This window comes from Drosophila nasuta, chromosome 2L (genome assembly GCF_023558535.2).
Source record: "Drosophila nasuta strain 15112-1781.00 chromosome 2L, ASM2355853v1, whole genome shotgun sequence".
Classification (NCBI taxonomy): Eukaryota; Metazoa; Arthropoda; class Insecta; order Diptera; family Drosophilidae; genus Drosophila; species Drosophila nasuta.
This window is the reverse complement of record NC_083455.1, coordinates 4,004,359-4,032,065: the sequence shown is the minus strand read 5'-3', so window position 1 is coordinate 4,032,065 and position 27,707 is coordinate 4,004,359. Positions and strand designations below refer to the sequence as shown.

General features: G+C 34.5%; 1 protein-coding gene across 3 annotated transcripts; it reads left to right on the top strand.

Annotated features, from left to right (window-relative positions):
* Positions 1 to 106: 106 nt before the first annotated feature.
* On the top strand, positions 107 to 26,753 carry LOC132798363 (uncharacterized). Of its 3 annotated transcripts, none has more exons than XM_060810183.1 (5): positions 107 to 315; positions 17,229 to 17,324; positions 17,394 to 17,521; positions 22,048 to 23,650; positions 23,719 to 26,753. In XM_060810183.1, exon 4 carries the CDS (start codon positions 22,109 to 22,111, stop codon positions 23,327 to 23,329), a length of 1,221 nt encoding a protein of 406 aa, XP_060666166.1. In that variant the 5' UTR covers positions 107 to 315; positions 17,229 to 17,324; positions 17,394 to 17,521; positions 22,048 to 22,108; the 3' UTR covers positions 23,330 to 23,650; positions 23,719 to 26,753. The 3 variants fall into 3 exon arrangements, with proteins under 3 accessions (XP_060666166.1, XP_060666163.1, XP_060666165.1); XM_060810180.1 differs by lacking the exon at positions 107 to 315 and adding an exon at positions 16,370 to 17,022; XM_060810182.1 differs by lacking the exon at positions 107 to 315 and adding an exon at positions 16,370 to 17,022 and having other exon boundaries at positions 17,218 to 17,324.
* Positions 26,754 to 27,707: the final 954 nt, after the last annotated feature.

The window sequence follows — 27,707 nt, the reverse complement described above, 5'->3', positions numbered from 1 at the left end:
CTGTGTTGAAAAACGATAATTTGTGGTGAAATTCGGCGAGCACCGCGTTACTAGGGGGCGTTGTAGCGCGTTGCTTTGGGCTCGGTACTGAGCTTCGAAACGCGAATGGTGACAGACGTCGTGAGTGCGGTGCAAAGACAATAAAGCAAATTTGTCGAATCAGAACAGAACAACTGAAAGTTGTGGGCGATCGCCATGGAGGCATATGCGTTTAATTAAAAAAATAATTTTTATTTGTGGCAGCTATAGTGTGTAGTGGGAAACACCATTAAGTGTTAACAGGCGATTTGTTGACAACACACACATTAAATCAAGGTTAGTAATTTAAATTACGAAAATTCCTGTAACTTTATTTTTAACAGCTTTTTGCTTAGAATAATGAATATATATATATAATGAATATAAAAATCGAGAATTTGAAGTTATTAATCAGAAAATTCTTTTAAAATCCATTGAGTTAATGTAATTATGTCGAATATGAAAAATATATTTCCCTTTGACACTTGTGAAATCTTTGTAGAGAGCTGTTTAGTTCAAGCCCGATTAATGCGTCAATTATATAGTGATTAAAAAAAGTTTGTTTTTATTAGTGTTTTTAGTAATTTGTGGCTTTCTTGTGTTTTATATAGTTTAAAGTCTTTTTTTGGTTTTAAAATGTTTCATTATTTATTGCAATTTTTTCATTTAACAAGTTTTTAATTTTCAGTTTGCTGCTTTGTTGAATTATAATTAATTTTGTGAAGTAGCTCTGGCATTATACAATTCACAATATTGACGTACTATTCGGTGTTTTAAATAATAGACAATTCATAATTTTGTGATTGAAAATGAAAAATGAAATGAAACATCTAATAAACAGCATTTGCTTTTGAAATATTATCTTGTAAATTTGTTATATTGTCTATATAAATGTGAGATGTTTTACCGATCATATCTTGTAAAATGTTATCCTTTGCTCGTTGAAAGATTCTTGGTGTATTTGTCAATCCAAATGGCAATCGAAGAAATTTGTATTTTCCATTATTGATGGAAAACTCTGTTTTTTTTTGTACCAGAATTTGATAAAAACTTAAAACACAGGTTAGAAAAGTTAATTTTTGCTCTCCTTGTTGAGAAATAGATGCTTTTGAAATAGGAATTTGAATGGGGTCACGATTATATTTATTCTTATTGCTAATTTCGCAATTTAATGTGTCGAAACCTCTACAAGCTCATGCGTGAGTTTATTCTATAATAATTCTTCTATTCATCTATACAATCTAACAGCTTAATCATTTTTATTTGTAATAATAAATTCGAGAGAATCTTATTTCTGACTGTATTTCGAATAAGTATTCAGCAGTGCACTGAATTGTAAGTAAATTTGTGAGTTTGGGTTGGATAAATTTTTGAATAATGTTTATCAAATTCTATAATATGTCTCTTCCTGTTGAATATTTCGGAGCATTCAAAAATTGTAATTTTCTTTTTTTAATAAGAAGCTGCTTCGCATATTGGTTAAGTGCTTTATTGGTTTCCTGAATGGTTATGTTATTGAGGGTGAACTATATAAATATATGTAAATATAAAGGGCTAGTTCTTGCTAAATATTTTTCTGTTATGTTATTTATGAAGGGTTCACTTATGGTGTGGTTACAAACTGACCTTAAAACTATGCAACATATTATATGTCAAATCTGCTGGCGACTCTTATTTATTGTTTACTTTATTCTGCGTAGTTTGGCTGCTTCTGTTTACAGTATTGGCTTAAGTGGTTAACTGTTTAAATGTATGTCAATTAGCGGCCTTTGCATATCCGTTATTGACTTAAGATCTGTTTATGTTTATTTTTTGTTACATTAAAAGTTGATTGCAAGCCCAGTCCAAGTGACCGCTCTGAGTTTGTCTTGTGAGTGGCGGGGAAGGGGAAAGTGCTGACAAATATGTAACTCGCGTCTTGCTTGAGTTTACAATCTGTTGTGTTTGAACAAGAAATTTCTTATAACGACTTACAGCTAGCATGATTGTATGACTCAAAGCGTGTGTTATTGTTTTTGATGCTAAGTCCTCAAATTGCTGTTGCGACGATTGTTTATGTTAGAATATGATCTATACAAGAAAGCCTTTGAAAGTTAGGGGAATAATTACGTGAATGTGTCACACTCGAGTAGTGGATATATCACTTCCCCAACCTATAGAAATTAGCTTGTTGTCAAGCGTTTAATTCGGGGTACACAAGTGGTTCTGTATTATTGATTTCAGCATTAGCACTTGTATTTGTTTCATTTTTCTTGTAGATATTTCTGTATGATATTTCTAAGAAGTGTTTTAATTTTCTTACTTGCCAAATTGTATATAACAATAAGAGTTAACATTAATACAATTTTGATTAATGAATAGTTGTAAATAATATTTTCTTCGATTTATTGTATTTATAAAATCGATGAGGTTGTTTGCTGAAATTGAATTATAAGCGATTATATTAATTACAGTAGGTCGGAAATGGGAATCAGTTTTTCTGCTCAACCGCAAAACCGGAAAACTGCAAGCCGTAATCGCAAAACTGTAAACCGGAAGTAGAAAAATCGCAATCGCGAAAAGCGGAAAGTGTGGGGCGCAAGACTGGGGCTCAAGTCTAGGCGGAGGTCGAAGCTTATCTGGAAGTGTAAGCTTAAAGCTTACGAATGGTAAAAAAATAAACGATTTTATTTAATTTACTTGTAGACAAACTTTATTGGGATTTTTAAGTAAGCGGGTTACGCGTCTTATCTGAGAAAAGTGTCTTTAAAAACTAAAAATAAAAAGTGTCCGAACAAGTAAGAACGGAAATATTTTGTTTCCCATACATTAGTTAATAGTTATTTTTCTATTGCTGAATAATCTAGTTTATGTTCATTTAAGTTCCGCCTTGTATAGCAGATTGGTTTATGTTCTTGTGCCAGAACGGCGCCTATAGCGAAATTGCTAGCATCGGTTGTTAATGAGAAACGGTTTCTCAAAATTCGGGTAAATTAATATTGATATATTAATATATAATATATCTTTTCAAATGTGGACACATATGTTGGGGCTTCTATATTTATGGTAGCATATTTCTTCAGTTTAAGAGTCATTGGCTTTGCAATGTTTGCAAAGTTGGGAATGAATTTGCGGTAGAATCCAAATAAACCTAGAAATGACTTGATTTCTTTTGGTATTTTGGGTATTCGAAAATCAACAATAGCTTTGATTTTATTTGGGTTTGGTTTTATGCCTTCCGTGGTAATTGTATGCCCAAAGAATTCTGTTTCCTTTTTCATAAACTCACATTTGTGTAGTTGTAGTTTCAAGTTGGCTTCTCGAAGCTTTGAAAAGACTTTAGAAAGGGATGATATATGTTCCTCCAATGAAGTGGAGTAAATAATGATATCATTCAAATACACAATACAATCTTTGAAGCTCAAGTCTTCTAGTAAGTTGCTCATGCAGTGGGATTCTGGTGCAGTTTTTTTTTCTCAAGATCATGACTCAGTATTTTGTGGTAAAAAAAACAAGAAGTAGATAAACCGCGTTCTGTAACTCCAGGTCAATTATATTCAAAATTAAATTTTGCTTCTGATACATCTATTTCAGTACATAAACAGTAAATTTGAATCGTTTGTTTAGGTGTAAATACATTGCAGGATATTGTGAAAGTTTAAATATTGTATGCCCAATCAATTAGAGTATTATCGAATAGACCATATATTTTAATCAACATATACTCGACTTCATCGCTGAGTATAAGCTTTAGTGAATTAAGCTTCTCAGGTTGAAACATCCCTTCCCAGCAGGAAACAGAATTTGTTTGGATATTAGGGATTATTCCATTCATACGTTCTATGAACCAAACCAAGGATGTCATCTTTCTAATATTAACGTCCAACTAAGAGTATTTAAATAAAATGAAAAATAATGTTTTGTTTGTATGTTATATATGTTGTTTTATTATAGAAAAATACATCAACATTGTTATTGTTTTTCTGTGTTCTTGTTCATTCTTTCATTTAAATTGCGATAATGTTGCATTGTATTTAATGTTTCTCTTATGACACTCTCAATGGGATGAGAAATGTTGCGAGGGTTGAAGCAATTGTTTTGAATATATTGCTCCAACGAATTCCGCGGTGTTTCCATTGTTATTGTTGTTGTTGTTAGAGCTATAATTTTAGCGTAGCATTTAAGCTCTTTAAATCCTTTTCAGAAATTACATCCTGAAACTCCTGACAAAATTCATGTATTTGTGTAATTAATATGTCTAGCTGATCAGCGGTTGTACGTGTTGACATGTTTGCTTCCAATTTTACTACTGAACTGTATTGCATATATAAATAAAACAAATAAGAAATGTTTTTTTAATTTTTATTACATATATAGATTATATATAGATTATAACTATTACAGATTTAAATTGAGGGGTGGTATTCTCCCTCTTTTAGCTGTACTCGCCAGGGCTTTGTCCCATAATAAATTTTAAATATATATGGATGTGTGTATAGTATAACAATATTTTAAATATTGTAGTATAACAATATTTTAAATATTGTAGTATAACAATATTTGTTATGTATTTGTGTAGTATTACAATATTATATATGTATGTATGTGTATGTGTGTGCTACAAGGGACCCCGATGATTTCACAGCTCCGGGAGATCTGGAAAACGCACTAACCAAGAGAAGAAAAAAAAAAATTGTTAAGTTTCTTCATTTTTTTTTTTGTTAGGGGGTTCTATTGTTGTTTTTGGATATTTTTCTCTTATGTCCCTTAACTTTAAATTTATTACGTTTTCATAATAATCATCTCTACACTTTCTACATACTCGATATTCATATAGACAATTATATTTATTTGTATACATATCCCTTGCATGCAATGGATAATACATTTTAGTCCTTTCTTCAGCTATAGGCAACCCCTTTCTTTTAATTCTTTTTTTACAATGATCACAAAAAACATGATAGTAATTATCATTCATTTTATATTTACAATAAGTACAACCACCTATTTTTCTAAGACATCGGGGATCATTATATATACTACTATCAACACCATCATCACCATCATCATTACTGTAAGATGCATATCTATTTGCTTCTGATATTGCTTCCCATCCATAATATAATACAAAATTTATAAGTGATGATGGTTGTTCGCCCTCACTTTGATGTTGTGATGGATGCCGATGGTTCACAAAATGCCATTAATTGTTTGAACATTAATCAGGTTTTTATAAGTCGGAAAACTGAAAATGTTTTGTTTTATAAGATTTATTGAAGAACCTGTATCAATGATAGATACATTTTAGGTTTACTTCATTCATCTTAATTTATATATATGGTGTATTTACTCTGCATTTTGTTCCGAGGCACTTTGATGAAAATTTTCACCTTGTTCCATCTTGAACTGGCTACTTTGGCTTTCCCTTTGTCTTTTCACTGGTGGATTAGGCCCACGATTTGTTGAGGTGTCCCTCGAATAATTATAAGGGTTTTGGTTTTGAGCTTCTTTTAATTTTTTATTAAACTCTTGGTGTAGGTTTTGATTATTTTGGTTTGAATTTGAATGGTTGTTTTGTGGTTTATATTGGACATATCATCTGAATGAAAATTATTTGAATAGTTTGCATAAGATCTGTTTTGATTTCTGCGACTAATATTTTCGCTTTTAGGGTGATTCTGAATCTCATAAGATTCATAAATCCCTTCTGCCTGAGCAATAGCTTTTAGCTTGCTTATTGTTGTGATATAATGCCTTGCTAAGGTCATGTATATCCTATCAGGTAGTTTCCTAGTTATTACATTTTTGGTAGTTATTTTTAATGCGTTAAAGATTTTCGTTGCGTTTAAGATTGTCTTTCAAGCTCTTCTACAAACTTACGAAGACTTCCGTTCCAGTTGGTGTTATACAGTCTTCGTAGTAGTTCTTCGTAGGGCGTCTGCGTTTTGAATTCTTCGATGAATGATGATCTCAATGATGTCCAATTGTTGGATTGCGTTATTTGGGCTGTTCGCAATGCTTCTCCATCTAATTGTCGTTCGATGGCTCCAAAGATTACGCTACTTTGACGTACATCGTTTGTTGTGTATAAAGGTAGAATAAAGTCTATTCTCTTTATGAAGGCTGACAGATTCTCTGCGCCATTGTCGAATGCTGGCACATGTTTAATTTGATTCAAGCACTGGTTTAGGTGTGCTTCTGATAGTTCATTTGCCATTTTTGGTGTTGTTATTAATTCACACACACGTGGTTCGGGTTTTTTGAGTTTTATTATAACGGGGTTTTACAATGTTCTTTTGTACTACCGTTTTGATAATGCACTCACACACGTAGATGTTTTTTTGCGGATAAGTTTTGTATAGTTCACAACTTATGCGCGTTTACCCAGGACAATGTTAGAGTCCGTTTAGCGGTTTACGACTGCTCGTTGATTCAATTACTATTACGACGTATCCTACCGGCTGCGCCAATTAAATGTTCGCGGTTTACGAACAGTAAAAAATAAAACAACAAGGATTTTTTTTTATTTACTTAGTAGACTACTTTATTGTTACTTATAAGCTCGCGGGCTACGCGTCTTAGGCGAGGAAAGTGTCTTTAAAAACTAAACTCACAATATGCTGAGCCTTAACATGAAACTTCTTATATTTAAAATATGTAAATATTAATATATCATGTGTGTAGTATAAAAATATTTTATATATTTGTGTGTAGTATTACAATATTATATATATATATATATATTTATATATGTATATATGTATGTGTATGTGTGTGCTACAAGGGATCCCCGATGATTTCAGAGCTCCGGGAGATCTGGAAGACGCACTAACCAAGAGAGGAAAAAAAAATTTGTTAAGTTTCTTCATTTTTTTTTTTAGGGTTTCCTATTGTTGTTTTTGCATATCTAGGGGAATTATTATCAAAATAAATAATAGTAATTATTATCATTAAATTTTTCTTTTACAGCTCTCCTCTTTGCATTTTTTTATTAAGTTTTCATAATCATTTGCATACTCTTTACATACTCGATATTCATTTCGACTATCATATTTATCTTCATACATATCCCATGCATACGATGGATAATACATTTTAGTCCTATCTATAGGCAACCCCTTTCTTTTAATTCTTTTTTTACAATGATCACAAAAAACATGATAGTAATTATCATTCATTTTATATTAACAATAAGTACAACCACCCATTTTTCTAAGACATCGGGGATCATTATATACACTACTATCAACACCATCACCGTCATCATCATCATCACTGTAAGGAGCATATCTATTTGCTTCTGATATTGCTTCCCATCCATAATATGATACAAAATTCATAAGTCAGCTTTGGGATCATCAAGTTGTTGAAAGTATTTACCATTCTGTTGTTGGTGAGAAGTCAATGAGGTATCCATATCGCCCTCACTTTGATGTTGCGATGGTGGTGGTGGTGCTGATGGTTGTTCGCCCTCAAGAACAACATATTGCAAATTTTGATAAAAGTAATAATCGTCCATTTTTTTTTTGTTCACTGACTAACTGATTGATTGAACTTCTTTTTTTAAATAGTCGACTGATTGACTGAACTTTTCGCACTGACTTCTAAAACTGAATGTGGTGCAGTATTTATGTATAAACTGCAAGCAAGCAGTATTATGGAGCTTTATCACTCTAACAGAACGCTAACCTCTGTTCGGCGTCGTCGTCGTCGTATGCAAAAGTGTTATAACAGCAACCCACGCGAAAAACCATAGGCCTTTGTTCTCATATTTTAAAGTATGTTAGCAGAAAATCAAAACGGAAGAAACAACAACCCACGGGAAAAACCGAAGTAGATGCACCATTAGCATCCACACGTTGTTGTTGTGAAGTAGATACACCAGTCGACTTCTTCAGCAGAAAGAATGCATGAAAGATCCACCATGAGTATCCTCAAGTTGTTGTTGTGAGTTAGATCCACCATTAGCATTTTCAAGTTGTTTTGAGTTATCTCCACCATTAACAAGAACAATTTGTTGAGAATTTTTTAGACAATCCTTTTCATCATCACCAGCATCTTGTTCCATTTTCCTCATATCCTCAAGTTGTTGTTGTTGTTGTGAGTTATATCCACCATTATCCTGATCATCATTACCATCACCATCTTGAGGCCATTCCATCTCATCATCATCATCATCAAGAATAATTTGATGCGAATTTTGCAAATAATAACTTATATCCATTTTACTTGACTGACTGACTGAACTTTTTATGCTGACTTTTAAAACTAAATGTTAAGCAGTAATTATAAACTGCAAACAGTATTATAGAGCTTTTTTTGTTCGCTAACAGAACACTCTGTTTATCGTATACGACTTTTCTTCAACTTCTTAAGACATATGCTCTATTTTCAACAACTGATGATTTGGATCACGTTTCAAATAAATAAATTTAATTTGAAGACATTCGAATTAGTAGTAAGTCAGCAAACACATGCTAAAAAATGATTTTGAAATCGAATTCCAATGGATCATCCGAAGCAGCACTTAGAGTGGAGGAAAATCGGTTTTTTTCTTTGGGCTTTTGTAGTTTTTTGTATTGCGAGGATTTTAGTTGTTTTTTCTTTGTGGTTTTTCAAATTCAAGCCAAAAATTCAACCCAATTGCTCCAATACGTACATATCTTATGTTATAATTCGAATAGACGGTAGTATTCGAAACGCTCATTTATGCTTAGACGATTTGCTAGCCCTAATAGGAATTCATTACAAAGAAGGGGGGTTAGAAATGGTGCAAAACGCTTGTTCACGTAGTTTCCTTCGGCATAATAGCTGCTCACTTAATGTAATGCTATAATATTTATTGAACATTTTTAATTATTTGAAGAACACAAAAATTAAGTAAAGATTTTTGATTGAAACAACAGGTTGAGTGGTAGGATCGCTTTATATTGGAGGACTATAGAAGGCCAGTGTGAAATCAGCCAATCAAAACGCACTTTACGTAGCTACAAACGGTATTAGGACATTTGAGCAACACAGTTTGAAGCTGTGTTCAATTGAATTACTTGTACAAATTAACTGGTGAAGCCTTGTATTTAATCAGCGACTCAAAAGAATATATGGGTTAAAGACCGCAGAATATTAATATTAATATGTGCTCGAGTACAAAAGATTGGACTATCCAAAAATATAATATAGTACCTGGTGCTCTCGTTTAATTAAAAGAAAAAAATCAGAAAGCAGGGAGGCAGGGTGACAAAGCCCATTATAGGTATGGACGGGTTTTAAGAATGGTAGAGGTAAGGACCAGCACTGGAGTGGTAACGAAAACCACACACAATGCTTGTCCTTTTCCTGCCGGCAATGAAAATATAGTACACCTTCACAAAGAGTTAATAATCCCCTAAGTAAGCCCAAGAAAGCAAATACAATTAACTCTATTAAATATTTGTAATAAGTCATATTTTGATAAAACCTTTCAAAAATACATAATAAGGTAGGGATCTTGTATGAAGTGTAAGGCAAAGTAAGGCAATCTGGAGGATTATGGATGATGTAACTTCTGGCCAATAAATGTAAAAGGCTTCAGCAGCAAACGCGGCAAAAACAGCAAAACCCAGGCAAGGATGGCGGATCGCACAGCAAGGGCTCAACCCGAGGCATTTGGAGTGATCTACCATGTTGTGTTGAGGCTAATGAACGTAGACCATAGATGAACCTCTACAAAAGATTAAGCAAAGTATGAGGCATACCAGTCTTCAATCCAGGATGCAACTATAGAAGTCATGGAAAAGCTAGACCAGGTTATATGGATTAACATTAATTTGATTATCAGAACCACACATTTGACACACTATCATTGGTTTTGAATTCAATTGATCGTTTACAAAAAGCCATCTAAACACATAGTCTAGAACACAAACCACAACTGGATACCTTGTAGTTGGAGACGTTGGCACTTGGGACAGGGTACAAAGCTACGACAAGAACAAGAAGCTCAGCGATCCATTTTAAAATATGTATATGGATTCCACTAATAAACCACAAAAATCTTCGAGCATCTGAAATGAACGAAACCACACTTTGTGCGGAACGATATCCCTTCTTCAGATCGGCGAATAAGTTGAAACGTTAATATTATGCAACCCACGAATGTTTGGCATCACTTCCATAACGTAAACTCATGGTTGTGTTTAATTCCCGCGGAAACATCCGTTGATGATTTCTATGAGAGCAAGCCAAAATCAAACAGTCTGAGTAGGCAAGGAATCCCTCAATTTTAACCAGGAATGATTATTTGAAAACGTCAAAACAGAGGCCGGCTTTTGGATACCATTATTCCACTCAACACAGCAACTAACATCGGTGAAACGCTTGGTATCACCTCCACAAGGCAACTCCTACGGAAAGACCCGTTGAGGTTTTCTAAAATCAATCAGTCTGAGTGAAGAATGAAATCTTCAACTTCAACCAGTATGCAATCTTCATTTGGAAGACGTCAGACTATGCTATATCAATTTCCACTCAACACAGCAGCGAACATCGGTGGAATATTTGGTACCACCTCCATAAGGAAAACTCAATTGCCTCGAACTCTCCCGCCGATGTTGTTTGTGAGAGCAAGCTGAAATCAGTCAGTCTGTGTAAACAACGAAATCTTCAACTTCAACCAGTATGCAATCTTCATTTGGAGGACGTCAGTCTATGGGATACCAATTTCCACTCAACACAGCAACGAATATCGGTAGACCGTTTGGTATCATCATCACAAGGCAACTCCTACGGAAACACCCGTTGAGGTTTTCTAAAATCAATCAGTTTGAGTGACGAGTGGCCGACTTCCTGATACCAGTACATAATTCAACACATCATCATCAATAGAATGTTTGGTACCACTTCCAAACCGCAAACTCATGGTTATTTTTAATTCCTATAGAAACACCCGCTGATGTTTTCTATGAGAGCAACCCAAAATCAAACATTCTAAGTGGGCAAGGAATCTTTCCATTTTAAACAGGAATGCTATCTTTTATGGAGGCCGACTTCCAGATGACACTTTTCAACTCAACGCCGCATCTAGCACCGGTAGAACGTTTGGTATCATCTCCGCAAGGCAACTCCCACGGAAACACCCGTTGATGTTTTCTAAAATCAATCTTCAATTTCAACCAGTATTTAATCTTTATTTGAAAGACGTCAGTCTATGGGATACCAATTTCCACTCATCACAGCAACGAATATCGGTAGAACGTTTGGTATCATCTCTATAAGGACAACTCAATTGCCTCGAACGCACTCGCTGATGTTGTTTGTGAGAGCAAGCTGAAATCAGTCAGTCTAAGTGAACAACGAAATCTTCAACTTCAACCAATATGCAATCTTTATTTGGAAGACGTCAGTCTATGGGATACCAATTTCCATTCAACACAGCAACGAATATCGGTAGAACGTCTTTAACTTCAACCAGGATGCTATCTTGACTTGGGTTTTTGGAAACGTCAAAGCAGAGGCTTCCCCGCTCATTACACAGTTAGTGCTACATCGGCCAGATCATCGTGAAAGTTGCCATCCTTTTAAAGTGAGTTTTATCGATGCCAGCTCACTTTCTGCCTGCCGCTCTTGCTTTGCCCAGAATTGTTTAGTTACTTTATTAGGTATTCATAAAATAGTAAAATATTCAAACAATACGTATATATTAATAATAATTGGTCATAATAATACCATACTTAGAAAAAAAAATAAATAAAAAATAAGGGCTTACTTGGGAGGGCAAATTGAATACAAAGAACGAAAACGAAATTGAATATATAAATAAATGCCATTCAAATTTATAAATTCATAGTTGTAAATGGAAAATATATAAGGGTATCTAAATATATATTTATTTAATATTGAAAATTAAAACTGGCATCAGTTGATACGAATGTAAAAATATTATAAAAATCGAAAAACAAAAAAAGATGTAAACAAAAAGATACAAAATTATTGTAATATAGAATAATATGTGAAGCCCTTAAGAAGTTCCATTTGAGAACATATTGAGTTTTAAAAATTACTGCTTTTAAGAAGAGAGGATGTTTTGTTTTGCAATATATACTTAATAGAAATTTTCAACTAATAATAAATTCTAAACAACGTGTATTCATAAACTGACATAAGGATACTTAGTACCATCTGCGTATGGTATTCAAAGAATGACATTGGTCAATATCGTTAGAGTTAATTTAGTTTTAAGATATTTTTATTCTTTAATAAACCTGCCGATGCGTTCGGTATTAAATTAACCAAGAAGTCTAGATCTTTTCGCCGCTAGTCCTTAAAGAAAATAATAAAAAAGAGAAGGAATAGTGGAGGTGCTTATCTTATGATAGTGGTTGCTGCAAGTTCGCAAGAACCTTAAATTCTGAGCCATCTGCGTCGCAAAAATACCATTGGCAACGTAAGAATAGTAATTAATTAATTAATTAATTAATAATGAAGTGCTTTGGATGTTGAGAGAAAACAGATGCTCAAAGCACATGGAGCGACCTATTAGTTGAAAGCAGCTAATCGGTAGCGTTCAGAATCAAGGAATGCGATTCCGGTGATAACAGCAGAGAATATGACAACAATAGCCTCACAGGGCCATCATAACATCAGTGCAGTCATCCAAGGATGATGCCTCAACATCATTGACAGTGGGAATTGAACCATCTGTATAATATATCCCAATAATATTAATATATAATTCGAATCCAAAACAATTCGCAGCTATGTTTTAGCAAGCAATTTTTTTATTTAGACGTTATCGTGCTAACGCCAGTACCATCAAGCTTGTTGTCGCGCAACAAAGGAAAATCAATTTTAAGCAGCATGCATTAATTGGAAATCGTAAACGAAGAAAAAAGAGAAAAATTTATTAATATATATATTCTTAGATAAAAATATCTAAATACTAGATAAACATTGTAGTATATTGTAGTAGTTTTAAGTTGACGAATTGATTTACTAGAGCAAATTACCTTATGGATATTACTGTAATTCCCACGCTGAATACTGAAGGGATTATGGCAAGCGCAGTAAGTAGTTCTCCATGGAATGAAAAGAGGAAGAAAATTCCAAGTGAAAACTAATTTGGCTTAAGAAGAATCTTCCGAATAATTAATTTCTCCATTAATTAGTCCCTGAATAAAAACAACACCCTGCATGGTCATGGACCGTTTACGGCAAACACTCGTAAGATAATGAAAGTTAAGTAATAAAATTGTTTCTGCATTGACTCAATCCTATCTTGATAGACTCTATTCTGGGGATTCCAGAGAAAAGATCCATACTCAAGTATAAGACGAACCAGTGAGATATACAAAGTTTTAGTGATGTAGGAATCGTTGAATTCTTTCGATCAGCGTTTTATGAATCCAAGCGCACTCCGGCTTTATTTACATCAGATATAATATGTTTATCGAGTTTAGATTTACATCAAGCAGAACACCAAAGTCTGTCACGGACTCTATTCATTCCAGAGATATATCATGTAAAATATAATTATTAACCTGGAGAGAATCTCTAAAGAATGTTAAAACCTTACATTTATTGCAATTCATTAGCTGATTTACTATGCAACAAGATTCATGATTATTAAGGTCAGTTTGCAATTGTGAGCCCGCAAGACTATCATTGAATGTCAGGATACATAAGTACACGTAACAAAAGGAAGATCCTTTATAAACAAAGTGAGCAATAGAGAACCCAAGTGACTAACCTAGGAACACTGGAAGTAACTTGGTAAGTTTTAAATACAAAGCCATTGTAATAAACATGTTGAATTCTATTCAAAACATATGAGGAGATCCACCAAATTAGGTTATGAGGAAAACCTAAAAGATTAAGTTTATCCAGCGAGAGAGAATGATAAATAACATCAATTTGCTTTTCATTTTCATTGATGTTCGATTGTGGGATCCGGCCACACATTTTGAATGAAATGAAAATAGTGCGGTATTTATTTTTTATTTTTAAATATGTAAAATGAATTGACCACAAAAATACTAAAAATATACCATAGGCGATTATAGATATATTAAAACAGTACTACATTTACACTCCTAGTAAGTAGGCGTATATGCTCATACACTTCTACAACTATCGTAATCAAATTTTCAGTCATCATAAAGTTATTATTATTGTATCGCGACTTTAGCTTCATAATTACGCTTGTTATTAAATTTTTATCGATTTTCGGGGACAGAAGTGGGAGTGGTAAAATTTTAAACATACATGATCTGCGTGCAAGCATAACTAGAGATGTCGAAGAAAAATTATATATATATGTTATCTCTGAGATATAGGTATTCATATGGTTATACGGACATGGTTATATCGCCTCGGCTTTTGACCCTGATCAAGAATATATATACTCTATAGAGTCAGAAACTCTTCTACTGCCTGTTAAATAAATTTCAGGCCGGCACAAAGTTATAATACCCTTCTACCCTATGAGTAGCGGGTATAAGAATTTTTGGTTAGTGCACTTTACTAAAAATAACAAAACACTTGCTTACTTACAAGGTTTCAATGAAACCCATGAAGAAAAAAACAAAACAAGAATATAACACAATATTTTTTTCCAGTCTTGTCAACGGATACGTTGCTAGTAAGTGAAAATTAAAGTATCGCAGCGGTTAAAGCTCTGATGATAATGAAATTCAACTATATCTATAGCGTTAAACGTACTAATGGTAATGAATCTGATGAGTGCAAAATATAAATAAATTTAGAGAGTCCGGAAACAAAGTTACACAATGTGTTTGCTGCAAGCCTAAAAATTTTTGAAAACTCCCAATAATGCAGTTACACAAAAGAATATCAAACTCAAGCAGTCTATACTGATTAATAACCATATCAGTTGACTTACTATCAAATCTAGTTAAATTGAAAGCAAATAAGCGTACTATTTCACCATCATATCTTCAATTCTAAACTAATAAGAGCCATACGAATAAAATCACTAATGTGTTCGCTTACCGACAAATATATGGGTTAAAATAAACATAGCGTTAACCACTTAGAGAGTACTTACTTACTTATACCAATAACGCATTCTAATAAATGCATATCCAAAAACCAATTTACAATAGTAGCTATAATCCACTAATCAATGAAATACTCATTTAATGCAACATACATTTGTTTTTCCTTATATTTCATTTTCATTGAATTTTCAAGCATCGTTTGTATTTTTATTATTTTGATGCAAGGGAATGACATAATTGAATAACGAAATATATATATTTTTTTTCAGCAGTCGAGTGTGCTCGACTCTCTACCTATTTTCAATGCAAATCAAATGCCATAGAGTACTAAATAAACCAAATTGTCAACAAATGCAACCTGACTGCAATAGCCGTATTTTTTCATATAAACCTGTGTTATGCTTGTTATGATTTTTTTTGTTGAATTGCGGAGCAGAATTAGGCGTAGCAAAAATCTAAAAAAAAAAACAGATCCAGGTATTTATGCGGGCAGACGAACAGACAAACGGACGAACATGGCGACATTGTTAACGTTAAACGGTCAGAGATACCTCCTTTAGCTTCTTACATACATTTTACGTTGCCCCAAATTTATAATACCCCATGTGTAGCGGGTTTTTTTTTGTATTGGTCTGACTGTATTTGATTTGAAGAGCATATGAACATAAATTAACATACTTATGTAAAAATATATAAAAAAAACCTATTAGTAAAAATATGCTGAGGATTCAGATTTCAAACGCAATGTTTATGGGATCTTTCTACATCTGTGTTTATAAATTGGCGAGGGTGACGGACGTGACTGTTTGTGCAACATGATATTTGTAGGAATGCTTATTAAGCTCAATTGGGAGTTAGAGGAATAATGGAAATGTTTATGTGGAGCTAGTGTGGTGAATATAACACTATTTATATTTCTCTGTACTGTACTGAGACCTAAACATCGTAAACGAGAGCTGTATGTACATATGCATAAATACAGAAAAACAATAATATAATCTAAAATTCGTATTTATTTTGTTCACAAATCGATGCAATAAAAGCACTACAGTCTAAGCATATACATAGTTATATGCAGGTGTACTATTGTTTAAGGGAATATAAAAAGGGGTGCCAAGAAATCCGACCATTTATACTTAGGGAGATTTGTATATCTATCAAACTAACCCGTTTTTGAGATTAGGGGAGATTTTGTTTTGACAAATACATAAAACCTGAACGGCAAAAACAAAAAAAGCAGTACCCTACAACGAATACAAAATGGTTTCTAATATCCTATATTCTGCTGTAGCTTAATAGCTTATCATCAGTTGTCGTCCCTAGTCAGGACAAACAATTTTATGTAGTTCTTTCAACATCAACATCTTTTATAATAACAAATAGTACTTTTATAAAGTTTAGGGCCTTGATGAGCATCGACTTAAGCCGACAGTATTATATTAATGGCCTTCAGTTATTGTTATTCAAATTTTAAAGCAACCCCTACTCTTTCTTGAACAAGCGCACAAGGTATAGCAAACGGCAGACGGTGTTGATATCTTCCGAGAGAGAAATACGAAAGCTTTGTGTTGAAAATCAAGAGATCGAGGTGAATTTGAGAAAAATGGCTAGCGCGTGTTTTGGGAACGAAGGGCTTGACACTAAGTGCTGAAACATGAATGGAGAAGGAAGTCGTAAATGCGCAAAGCAACTTTAAAGCAAACACGAGCGAGACCAAGCCAACGAGAGTGCTGGTTATGAGCCCAAAAGTGTCGCGACAGAACAAAGCATCGGAAATTTGAGGCTGACCGTCAAGAGCCATCGTCGTCATCGGTTCCGCAGTCGACGCCGTCAGATAGCATGTGCGTTAACGTTTGTGTGTGTGTAACTTATAAAAAGACAAAAAAAAAATAATTTAAAAAAAATTATTTTATTTGTGGGAGTTTTAGCGCGTCCCTCAGATATGTTTTCCAAATAAGAACTCTGCTGCTATTTGCTGCCAAGCCATTTGTTTTACAATAAAGCTTATTTCTCAAAAATCAAGGCTTAGAAGGTAAGGCAAAACGAAGGTGTGAAATGCAGTTATGATGACATTGCGTTTCATGTTTGCTAAGTTTAAGTTTAAGTTGTTTAAAGAAATTAGAAAAGTGCTCACGCCGCCATAATGGAATAAACCTATGTTTTGTTCTTTCCTTAGTTCTTGACTAGAATTATTTACAAAAATGTGATTCTTAAATTTATATCTAAGTACAATTTTAGTTATGACCGTGAAATCGCTGACGTCCCGACTATGATGTGTGGTTGGTATTCGCTGACGGAGAATCTTGTACTAGTCGGTAGATATTACATATTACTGTAAGTAAATCATATACATACATCTATATATAAATATATTATTATTTTGTTTATTTCTAACTTGTCTAGGTATCCAATTCATGCATCAGCATCATATAGTACAACACAACCATAACTGTATGCATTTTTTAACAATTAGAGATCATATATCTGATACGACATCCTCAGATAAATTAACATTTAAAAATATATGTTATGTAAGTATTTGTCAGAAGATTTGTCTATTTTTTTATTTTCTTTAAATCTTGTTATTATTACTATTTTTTCCTTCGACAAGTCCGTATTATTTTTAACTTTTATGAAAATATAGTTTCTTGCCGTCTTACTTCCCGTCTTACTAACTGGTAGCGTTTAATTTGGTTGAAACCGAGTAGGCGTATTATTAGGTTAGCGCCCCTAATGTTTAATGTTTAATTTGGATGAAACCGAATGGCAAAGTTTGCTGTAGAATAGCAGAAGATCTGCAAAGCTGACGGTAGAACAGCGGTTTGCGTTGTCATCAGCAGAATTTCCCTTATGCGCGTTACAATATGTTAAAGTAAATATTGTAGCGAACGTCGATTCAGTTCTAATTTTACATTATTTCTGACGATCTAAATAAGGCAAAGTCTCATAGCTGCGCTGCCCAGAGTCGACAGCAGAGAGACGGCTAAGTATGTATGTATATCTTATGTACATAGTTATGTTCTCTTAAGCTGGAGCGCGAGGGTATATGCACATATTCATCTTCGGTTGTGAGGTCCGCTTCTGTGAGCGGATCAAGGCATACCGATCGGTTCATATTTCGAACACTTGGGTTTATGACCGGGACTTTGATTATGTAAACACTGCAACAAGTATTACAGTGTGTAGCATTTAAGTAGTCTTGGTCAGTAGGTATTCAATATATTTATATGCATATTACATCTCCCTCCTTCTGAAAAATAACGAAACAATATTAGTTATATTGAAGTTATTTTATTAGTGTACTTAAAATTTTATTTTTTTATTTATATATATATATATATCTTATTAACTCGCAATAAGAAGTTTCTTGCTCAAGCTCAACGTATTGTAAACTTAGTTTTATAAAGACACTTTTCTCAAAAAAGCGTAAAAAAAATAAAACAAGCGATTTTATTTTAAATTATTTTTAGACGAACTTTATTTTTGAGAAAAGTGTCTTTATAAAACTAAGTTTACAATACGTTGAGCTTGAGCAAGAAACTTCTTATTGCGAGTTAATAAGATTATAAATGCAATAGGATATTTTTGTTTGTGACGATTGGTCGCCGTCGCGACGAGTTAATGTTAGAATATGATCTTTAGGAGTTGGAGAAAAAATTACAAGAAGTTGTCACGTACGAGAAATGAGTATGGTAATCGATATGTCACTCCCCCAATCTATAGAAATTAGCTTGTCCTCAAGTGTTTAATTCTGGGTACATAAGTGGGACTGGGTTTTCTGTATTTGCAATGCCAGCATTATAACTTGTGTCCGTTTCGTTATTTCTTAGATACTTTTGTATGGTTGTTTTGAAAAGTATTTTGATTTTCTTACTTGCTAATAGTATATAACAATTAGAATAGAGATTAATTCAATTTTAGTTATTGAATATTTGTAAATGATATTTTCCTTATTGTCATAGAAAATCATGTCATTCATGTGTGATATTGGCTCTATTTTGGTAAAGTTATATTCGGTGAACATAAGTGTTGTGAATTGTACATTTAAATATTTTAATTATTTTGTCTTTTTCAATGTATTTTTGTTGCCCATACAATAGCTAATAGTTCTTTTTCTATTGCTAAATAATTTAACTCATGTTCATTTAGGGTCCGGCTTGCATAGCAGATTGGTTTATGTTCTTGTGATAACACGGCGCCTATAGAAAAATTGATAGCATCAGTTGTTAGTGAGAAAGGTTCATATTCATTTTGGATCGGATGTGATTAAGACTTTGAACTTTTCAAATTCCGGTACATATGTTGGGACTTTTATATCTATAGTTGCATTTTTCGTCATTTATCGTCAACGGTTATTTCGTTGAAATTCCTCTAGTCAATGACTAGCCGGAATTTTTGTTTGCCTGAAGCGTCTAATTTTTTTTAACGATCCAGATTGGAGAACAATAGGGGGATTTCGATTTTTTAATTTTGCCCTGGTCTATCATATGTTTGTGGATATTTGTAAGGTCTCTTATAAATTGGATCCTCAAGTTTTGTCTGAATTGAATGCTTGAAAGTACTTGTACAGTCGATTTGGGAGTTACTTTCAAATATTCTCGCTCTTATAATAAATCATATTTTTCAGAGAAATTTTGAATATAAAAATTTTGATCTGTGTGACAAAGTCTACTAGGACCGGACAAAATATCCGATAGTTCAGTGATACCATTTATGGCTTGGACTTTAATTGGAGGTTTATTAACTTTAAAACCGAAAATATTTTCTTTAATGAGGATTATACAAGAGCCTGTATCAATGATACACTTTAAGTTTTCCGAATTCATTGTAATTTTTATTTAAGGGGTATTTATTCTGCATTTGGGTCCGAGGCATTTCATAATTTTCAGCAGTCTCCATTTTATATTGACCACTTTGGCTTTTCTTTGTCTTTTTACAGGTAGGTTAGGCCCACGACTATTTGAAGTGTCTCTTGTATAATTGTTAGGATTCTGACTTTGAGCTTCTCTTAGCTTTTGTTTGAATTCTGGATGAAGATTTTGATTACTTGAATTTTGATTTGAATAATTACTTTGAGGCTTACAATTGGATTGATAATTGGAATGAAAATTGTTGGGAGTATAGTTTGCGTATGATTTGTTATGGTTTCTTCGATTATTATTTTCACTTTTCGAGGTGTTTTAACTTTCATAAGATTCATAAATTCCCTCTTGTTGCGCAATTGCTTTTAGTTTACTGATTGAAGCTATGTCTTGCCATGCCAGGGTCATGAATATCCTATCAGGTAATTTTTTCGATATAACATTTTTAGTTGTTGTTTTTAAAGCAACTGAATACAATATTGTTTTATTAGGGTCGTTTTCTAATGCTAATTTGTTAGTAATAATATGGGACTTGCGTAGATTTCTATTCCAGTTGGTATTATGTAATCGTCTCAGCAGTTCTTCATATGCGGTTTGGAATTTTAATTCCTCAATTAGTGATATTCTTAATGCTATCCAGTTGTTTTATTGTGTGACTTGGGCTGTCCTTAGAGCCTCTCCATCAAGCAGTCTCTCAATATCTGCGAATATTACTCTATTCTGTCCAACGCATCTTGTAGGGTACAATGATAGAATGAAATCTATCCTTTTGATAAATGCTGATAGGTTCTCAGCTCCATTATCGAGAGCTGGCACATGTTTTAGTTGATTCAGGAACTGGCTCAAGTGCACTTCTGAAAGTTATGATTTATTGTTATTTGTTTATACACGTGGGTTTTAGTGCGGGTTTTTTAGGTTTTCACACAATGTTCCTATTTTCCGTTTTTTGTTGCACTTACGCACGTAGATTTTTTTACGCGGATATGTATTTTAAAGTCAGAACGTTGTACGCGTTAACTCTTGGACAATTTTAGAATCCTTAAACGGACAGTTTGTTGATTTAGTACTTTTTGAACATATCCTACCGGCTGCGCCAATTATGTTTTCGCGTTACACGAAGGGTAAAAAAATAAAACAAGCGATTTTATTTTGAATTACATATAGACGAACTTTATTTTGTGTTTCAATAATGCGGGCCAAACTAAGTTTACAATACGTTGAGCTTGAGCAAAAAACTTCTTAGTGCGACTTAAAGCTCACCATATGTGTAATGCTTTGTGTATGTGTCACGTTCGAGAAATGAGTGTGGTAGTGGATATTTCGCTACATATATAACATATATGTATATATCATACTTAATAACAAAAGAAAATGAAATTACAAATAAATATTTTTACCTATACATGGCTATACTAAATACAATTATGAAATACAAATTTTTAATCTATCCTTATGAACTGTTTGTTTCCTGTTATTATTATCTATTCTTATAATGTTATTTCTTTCTCCTATTTCCGTTACTTTATACATACCAGCATATTTATAATCTAGCTAATCACCTACTGATCTATACATATTACATACTTTCTGATATACTTATATATACTTTTCATATACTTTTTTATTTGTGTTCTTGTTTTCTTCTATCGAATTTCTAGCTCTTTTGTATGCTACCTCTAATCTTTCGGACCACTTGAGATCTTGCAGGTAGAATTATGGAGCTATTACCAGAATTGTATATTATTGGAACATAAATTGGGAAATTAATTATCATTTGGTCTTATGGCAAGCCACTCTTCATTAGGTTTGAAGTCTAATTGATAATAGAATTTCTTTATGAAATCAATGCCTATTATTCCATAACATATTATTGCGAAGTGCAAATCTATATATGAAAATAATGTGGAATTATATAATGATTATCAGCCAAATATTTGTTAATTCCATATATATATTTTTCGATTCTGCTTTATTAATAACGTTAGCAGTGGAATTCGTTAACTTAACTTCTACTGGACCCTTATAGGATTATAAGAGCTTCATATATGTGATTGGCAAATCTTCTGAATATTTACTAATTGAAATATTGTTCATTTATAGACTTACGGGCTATACTTTTAGTCGAGCAGAAAAAATTCCGCACAACTTTGCAATTTATCTGATGTATTAATTAATTTAATTAAATTAATTTTTAGAAAATCAAGATCGGCCTGCCACGTGGGAGGCAGCGAGGTGTCTGACGCCATATGTCCGAGAATGGAACATGTTAATACTTCAACTCAGGCTGGGATGTCAGCCCAAACGTCGGCGGAAGGCGTGACTGCTACCATCGGCGGTCACGGAAGGGAAAGTGTCGTCAGCGGTCACACCACTGAGGTTTTGGGTGTAGGCTACCTCAGTTGCAACAATACTCCCACAAACAACGATCTGAGATTCATGCGCGCGGGTACCGATGTCCTTGTTGATTCGGACCAAGAGAGCGTGGCGTCGATTTCATCTGCTGTAGAGGAGCGTCTTCTTCGGAGTCCACGACCTATCGCCAGCACCTCTAAGGTTGCGAAGCGGGGCACGTTGGGCCTAAAGGAAAAAGCCAAATACAAGGCTGCAGTCCGCATTCAGGCGCGGTTCGGCGGCAGAGCAAACCTGTCTGTTCAAGACAAGGAGAAGCTTGCCTGGGCCGACGCTTATTTGCGTGATAACCGCACCAACTTCTTAAAAATCACGCAAATGCGGAGCGGTTTCACCGTGGCTGCCAATCCGAAGGTGGAGTCCATGACAAGCAAGCGTCAACGGTCTGCTGAGAGTCCCAAGCAAGGGGCTCCAGTAAGAAAAAAGCAGCGACCGCCTGGACCACCCAAGCCAGAACAAAATACGGACAATATTCCGAGACAGAACCCGAGAGCAACAGTTTCAGAAACTGCCAGGCGGCATCTAGCCGTTGCTCTCATCGACAGAGGAGACTCTAACGGGAAAATGTCCGCAGATCGGTGGCAGTTGACCCATGCCAAGCTGGTGGACGCACTTTTCGTCAGGATGGAGAACGCCCCAGACAGCCCAATGCCTACATTTAAAGGCGCGGGTTGGCTCAACGGGGTCAAAATCCTAACATGCAAGGATGTCCCAACGTTGCTCTGGCTGAAGAAAACCGTTCCCAAGCTGGACGGCTTATGGGAAGGAGCTAACCTGGACGTTGTAGATAGAAATAGCATTCCATCCATGCCGAAAGCTAAAGTCCTCTTTCCTGTCGTAGTTCAAGGAGAGCGAGCACTTCAGTTGCTTAAGAAGCAGAACCCAGCAATTCCGACGACTGATTGGTCAGTGCTGAAGATCGATGAACCTTTACCAAATAATGGCGGACAGCACATAATCCTTCAGATCAACAAGGAGGCCGAGGACATGCTTTATAAGCGGAACGGAAAAATGGCGTGGGGCGTAGGGAGCGTGTACCTACGTCTTAAAAAAACGTCATCCTACTGACAAGGACACACACACGTTGAGGTCAGGGGAAGTTGAGGCAGATCTCGGTATAGAAAGCATGACCGACGCCACCCTGCATCTCAACTTAACTGACAAGATGGTGGAGGAGGGGGAGGAACTGTTTGTGCAGACGGACCACACTGCGAGTGTGCAAACCTCCAATGAGCGTGCTGCAACTCAACCACTATAAGTCTGAAACGGCTTTGGCGGAGTACTTCCTCGCCCTTGAGCCGCTTACGCAGCTTTGATCCAGGAACCGTAAATTGCGTCGGACTACTAGGTCCCCGGCCTAGAATCGCCTAACTCTTCATCCCGACAACGGTAAGTATATCGAGAACTGCCATCCTTATAAGAAATGAGTTACAAGCTCATCTATTGTCTAATTTTAGCACTGACGACTTAACTGTTGTTTCCTGGAGAGCTGAGAGGGATGTATTCCGCTAAGATTCTGTTACAACAAACCTAGTCCTTCGGTATTAATGGGCGAGGTCTGAATCTCCAAGAAACAGCTGGTCGTCGGCATGGACGCCACCACCCACCATATCGTTGTGGGAATGCCAGACTTCAATAAAAGGGGTCTCCGTAATTGATTGTATCCTAGACAATAAGTTAATCGTAGTATAAACAAGTAAAGAAAGCTACAGTCGAGTGTACTCGACTGTGAGATACCCGCTACCCAATTTGATTAAAAGCAATATATTTTGCGGTATTATTCTCAAAATATACCGAATATACTGCAAATATACTAAAAATACTAAGAATATACCAAATAATATGTTTGGTATATCGATATAGTACACCATTCAAAATATACCATAGACGGCACAATGTGCTAGATTGTCGGCCAAAGCAACTCAGACCCCTAGTAAGTAGGCGTTTTTGCCCATACAAAAGTATTTCTTTAATAACTTCCACAATCTGATCGCAACCAAATTTTCAGGAATCATAACTACTATAGTAATTATTGAATATACCAAAATTCGCAGCTTTAGCTTTAAAATTACGCTTGTTATTTAATTTTTTGATTTGCGGGGGCGGAAGTGGGCGTGGCAAAAATTTGAAACAAACTTGATCTGCGTGCAAACATAACAATAGCTCTATCTCTTATAGTCTCTGAGATCTAGGTGTTCATACGGACGGACGGACAGACACACAGACGGACAGACGGACATGGCTATATCGTCTCGGTTGTTGAGTCGGAGATGCCTCCTTCTACCTGTTACATACATTTCCTGTCGGCACAAAGTTATAATACCCTTCTACCCTATGGGTAGCGGGTATAAAAAGGGAGGTACCCACTTACATTGGAATGTGTAAGATTTCAAGATTACAAATGAAGGTTCCTATGATGAAGATGTCTTGTGTCCCTTATTTCTGGAGGAAATATTATATTATTATTATGACATATGAAACCCTCAGCACGTGGGTCGCTTCGCAAGTTGCTCGCCTGAGCGTGTGAGGGCAATTCGACGAATGACTGGGAGTGACGGCTTTTAACTATTTCCCTCTTAAGATCGTGGCCGGCCCCGGTAACGTCAGTTGGGTGATGGCCACTTTTAATTTGATTGGGGTTGATGCATGGCGATTGTTCCGAAAAAAACAATCATCAATCAGCTATCATCCTAAATTGACTTCTACTGTGAGTTGATGGATGAAACTTATGTTTTGCTGGATCATCCGATGCATTGAGAAAAGGCACAGAATCATGGTCATGTCCAGTGAAGTAGAGGAGTGGCGAAGCAGCGATGACTGAAATTTTCTCCACCAAAGAGTTGTGGTTCAAATACCTAGTATTGTTTATTACCGTTCATTGATGAGGATTATTGCTTCATAAATCAGCACGACTGCCAGCAGGTGGTTTAGTTGTGTGGGACTCCTGCGTGAGTTCCTCGGGCTCAGCTGTATCGTATTGACTTCTTGCAAAAGGTGGCCAAATTTGTAGGCTTGCATCCACCACTATGTTATCTTGGACTTGTAGGACAGTTTGGTTATCGAATACCGGGAGAATTATTGTTTTCTTACATATTTGCTTAACTCTAGGGTACTCAATTAACATGTAAATTTCATTATCAGATTGTACTATTTTGATTTTGAATACTTCCATTAAATTGACTATGAGGAGTTCTGTAGGGAGTTCTGGGTAGTTCTGTATTTCTGTATGGATTATTTGTATCGAAAATTATTTGCAAGCGTTATTGTAAGTATTCAATTCTGAATTAGTATTTCATCCGTAATTAGTATTTCAAGTAGATTGGATTATTTTCTTTACTTTATCAGAAAGTTTATTAATCTACCTTTGCATTTCTGTATTAATAAGTATCTATCTATTTCTTGAATCTTTTAACTTATTCTCTGTCATTCTTATTTTATCTAAGACTTCAGCGTCCGGGTCGACATCGTCTCCGATTTCCGCGACCGCAGCTTCGGGCGCGTCTGCAAGCTCATTGTTTGCGGTTTGTTGAGCTTTATTTTTAATTTAATTTTAATTTATTTATTTTTTAATGTTCGCGTAACTTTGAGTTCGAGTAACTTTTTATGATTTTCGTTACTTTTGATACTACTTGATTCTCGCGAATTACAAAGGATTTCGTTTTATGAATTTATTTTTTGTAATATTTGGACATATTCGACAATAAAATATCATATCCGGTTTATATAGAAGTTTTTAATTTTATATTTGATGTTTTAAAAATTAAACGTAAACTAATGTTCAACATTTTTCATATGCCCTTACCTACTTAAAAGTTTTCTGTTATATAAACATACAACTTTAATGGATTCCACAACAGTAAATGATATTGTTAGAAAAATCGAAAATAACATTATTGTCATTGTTGCAAGATATTGTTCAGCAGGGCTTCTGCCCTGCACTTTCTAGTGCAACCATTTTTGAGACAATTTGGCATCTCTTTTAAATTTACTTAAAAATAAATAGATTCATAAAAATATTTTTTTTTTTAGTTTTATAACATTTATAATACGTATATTTGTAATATATTTTGTTTTATTCTTTTAATCTTAAGCATAATCAAGATTTTGCCTTCTTGGATCAATTTTAAGATTTTTCCATTCCAATTATTTTTCTCATTGGAGTCATAATAAATCCTTTGTAAAGTATATCCAATCTACAATTATTATTTTGATTTAAGATTTTGCCTTCTTCATTCAATTTTAAGATTTTTTCGTTATTGAAACAATATTATAATAGAATTGAGCAATAATAAATTTTATAATACATTTTTTTGCACTGACGATCTAACTTTAGTGGTGATGAGAGTTGCTAGCAACCTTTCAGTAGCAATGTTGCAATCCAGCTCGTGGGCCAGATTGTCCCATCAAATAACGTGGAATAAATTAGTTATAGCCCTAAATATATTAAATATATAATAAATATATTATATGTAGCACTAGAATTAACTAATAAATGTAGACCTAACTTGTAAATAGAGTTGACTGAAGTCTTAGCATTGTCTTTTGTTTGTCATTAGCAAGTAAGTAAGAATTTATTTTATTTATTTGGATCTTAGAATCTCAGAATTAAACAGAGAAACTGGAACCTTCAGGGTGAAATTGATAGACTTATTTTATATTGTTTATTAATGATAATGATAAGTAGGCACTACTTTTGTTTTACCTTTTTATTTGCAATTGAAAAATATTGATTTTCTTCAATGTAAGTGAATTTTTCGGTGCTACTGAAAAGGACCGTTTGACTAATAGCCACATCAGCTTTGATTTTGCACAAAATACAAAATTTTCTTAGTCACCGATACCAGATAGTTTACTAAGTTGCCGCCACAAGAATATCCATGGCAGTGACTGTCTTCCTTTTGGGCATGTTCGGTGTATGTATGTGACCGCATACGGATAACATTTTCCAAGAAAACCTTCAGCACACCACGAGTTTTCTAACACCAGCAAGACGAGCTAAATTGCCACGATGAGCTAAACAAAGCTCGCTTCGTGATGCCCTCTACCATGATACAATTATACAAGGTAGTCTCGTCGGAAAAAGCTTTCGTCAGTACGCATTCGTATTTTGACGCAAGAGGTTGTCTGCGGACGAAATTTTTAGCGCAATTAACCCTTATGCAAAATGACTTTTTGCCATGTATGCCGTAGACACGGATATAATTAAAACATTTAGAGAATTAGAGAACGAGACTACCTTGTATAATTGTATCATGCCCTCTACGAGTCAGCAATATGTGTCTACGTTCTAATATTTCAATGAACTAACAACCACTCGATTGCTCGCTCTCGAACTAGCCCGGCAAGCCACCACCATATACAGTGGGGTTCGAAATTCGAAATTAGTCTAAAGCTCGAGGGTTCGGAGCTCTACTATTTTTCGTCGATTAACGCAGCTTTCACAGCA

What these genes read in the sequence shown, in the direction of transcription:
- LOC132798363 (XM_060810183.1), top strand. Translation starts at nt 22,109, where the DNA reads ATGGAACATGTTAATACTTCAACTCAGGCTGGGATGTCAGCCCAAACG.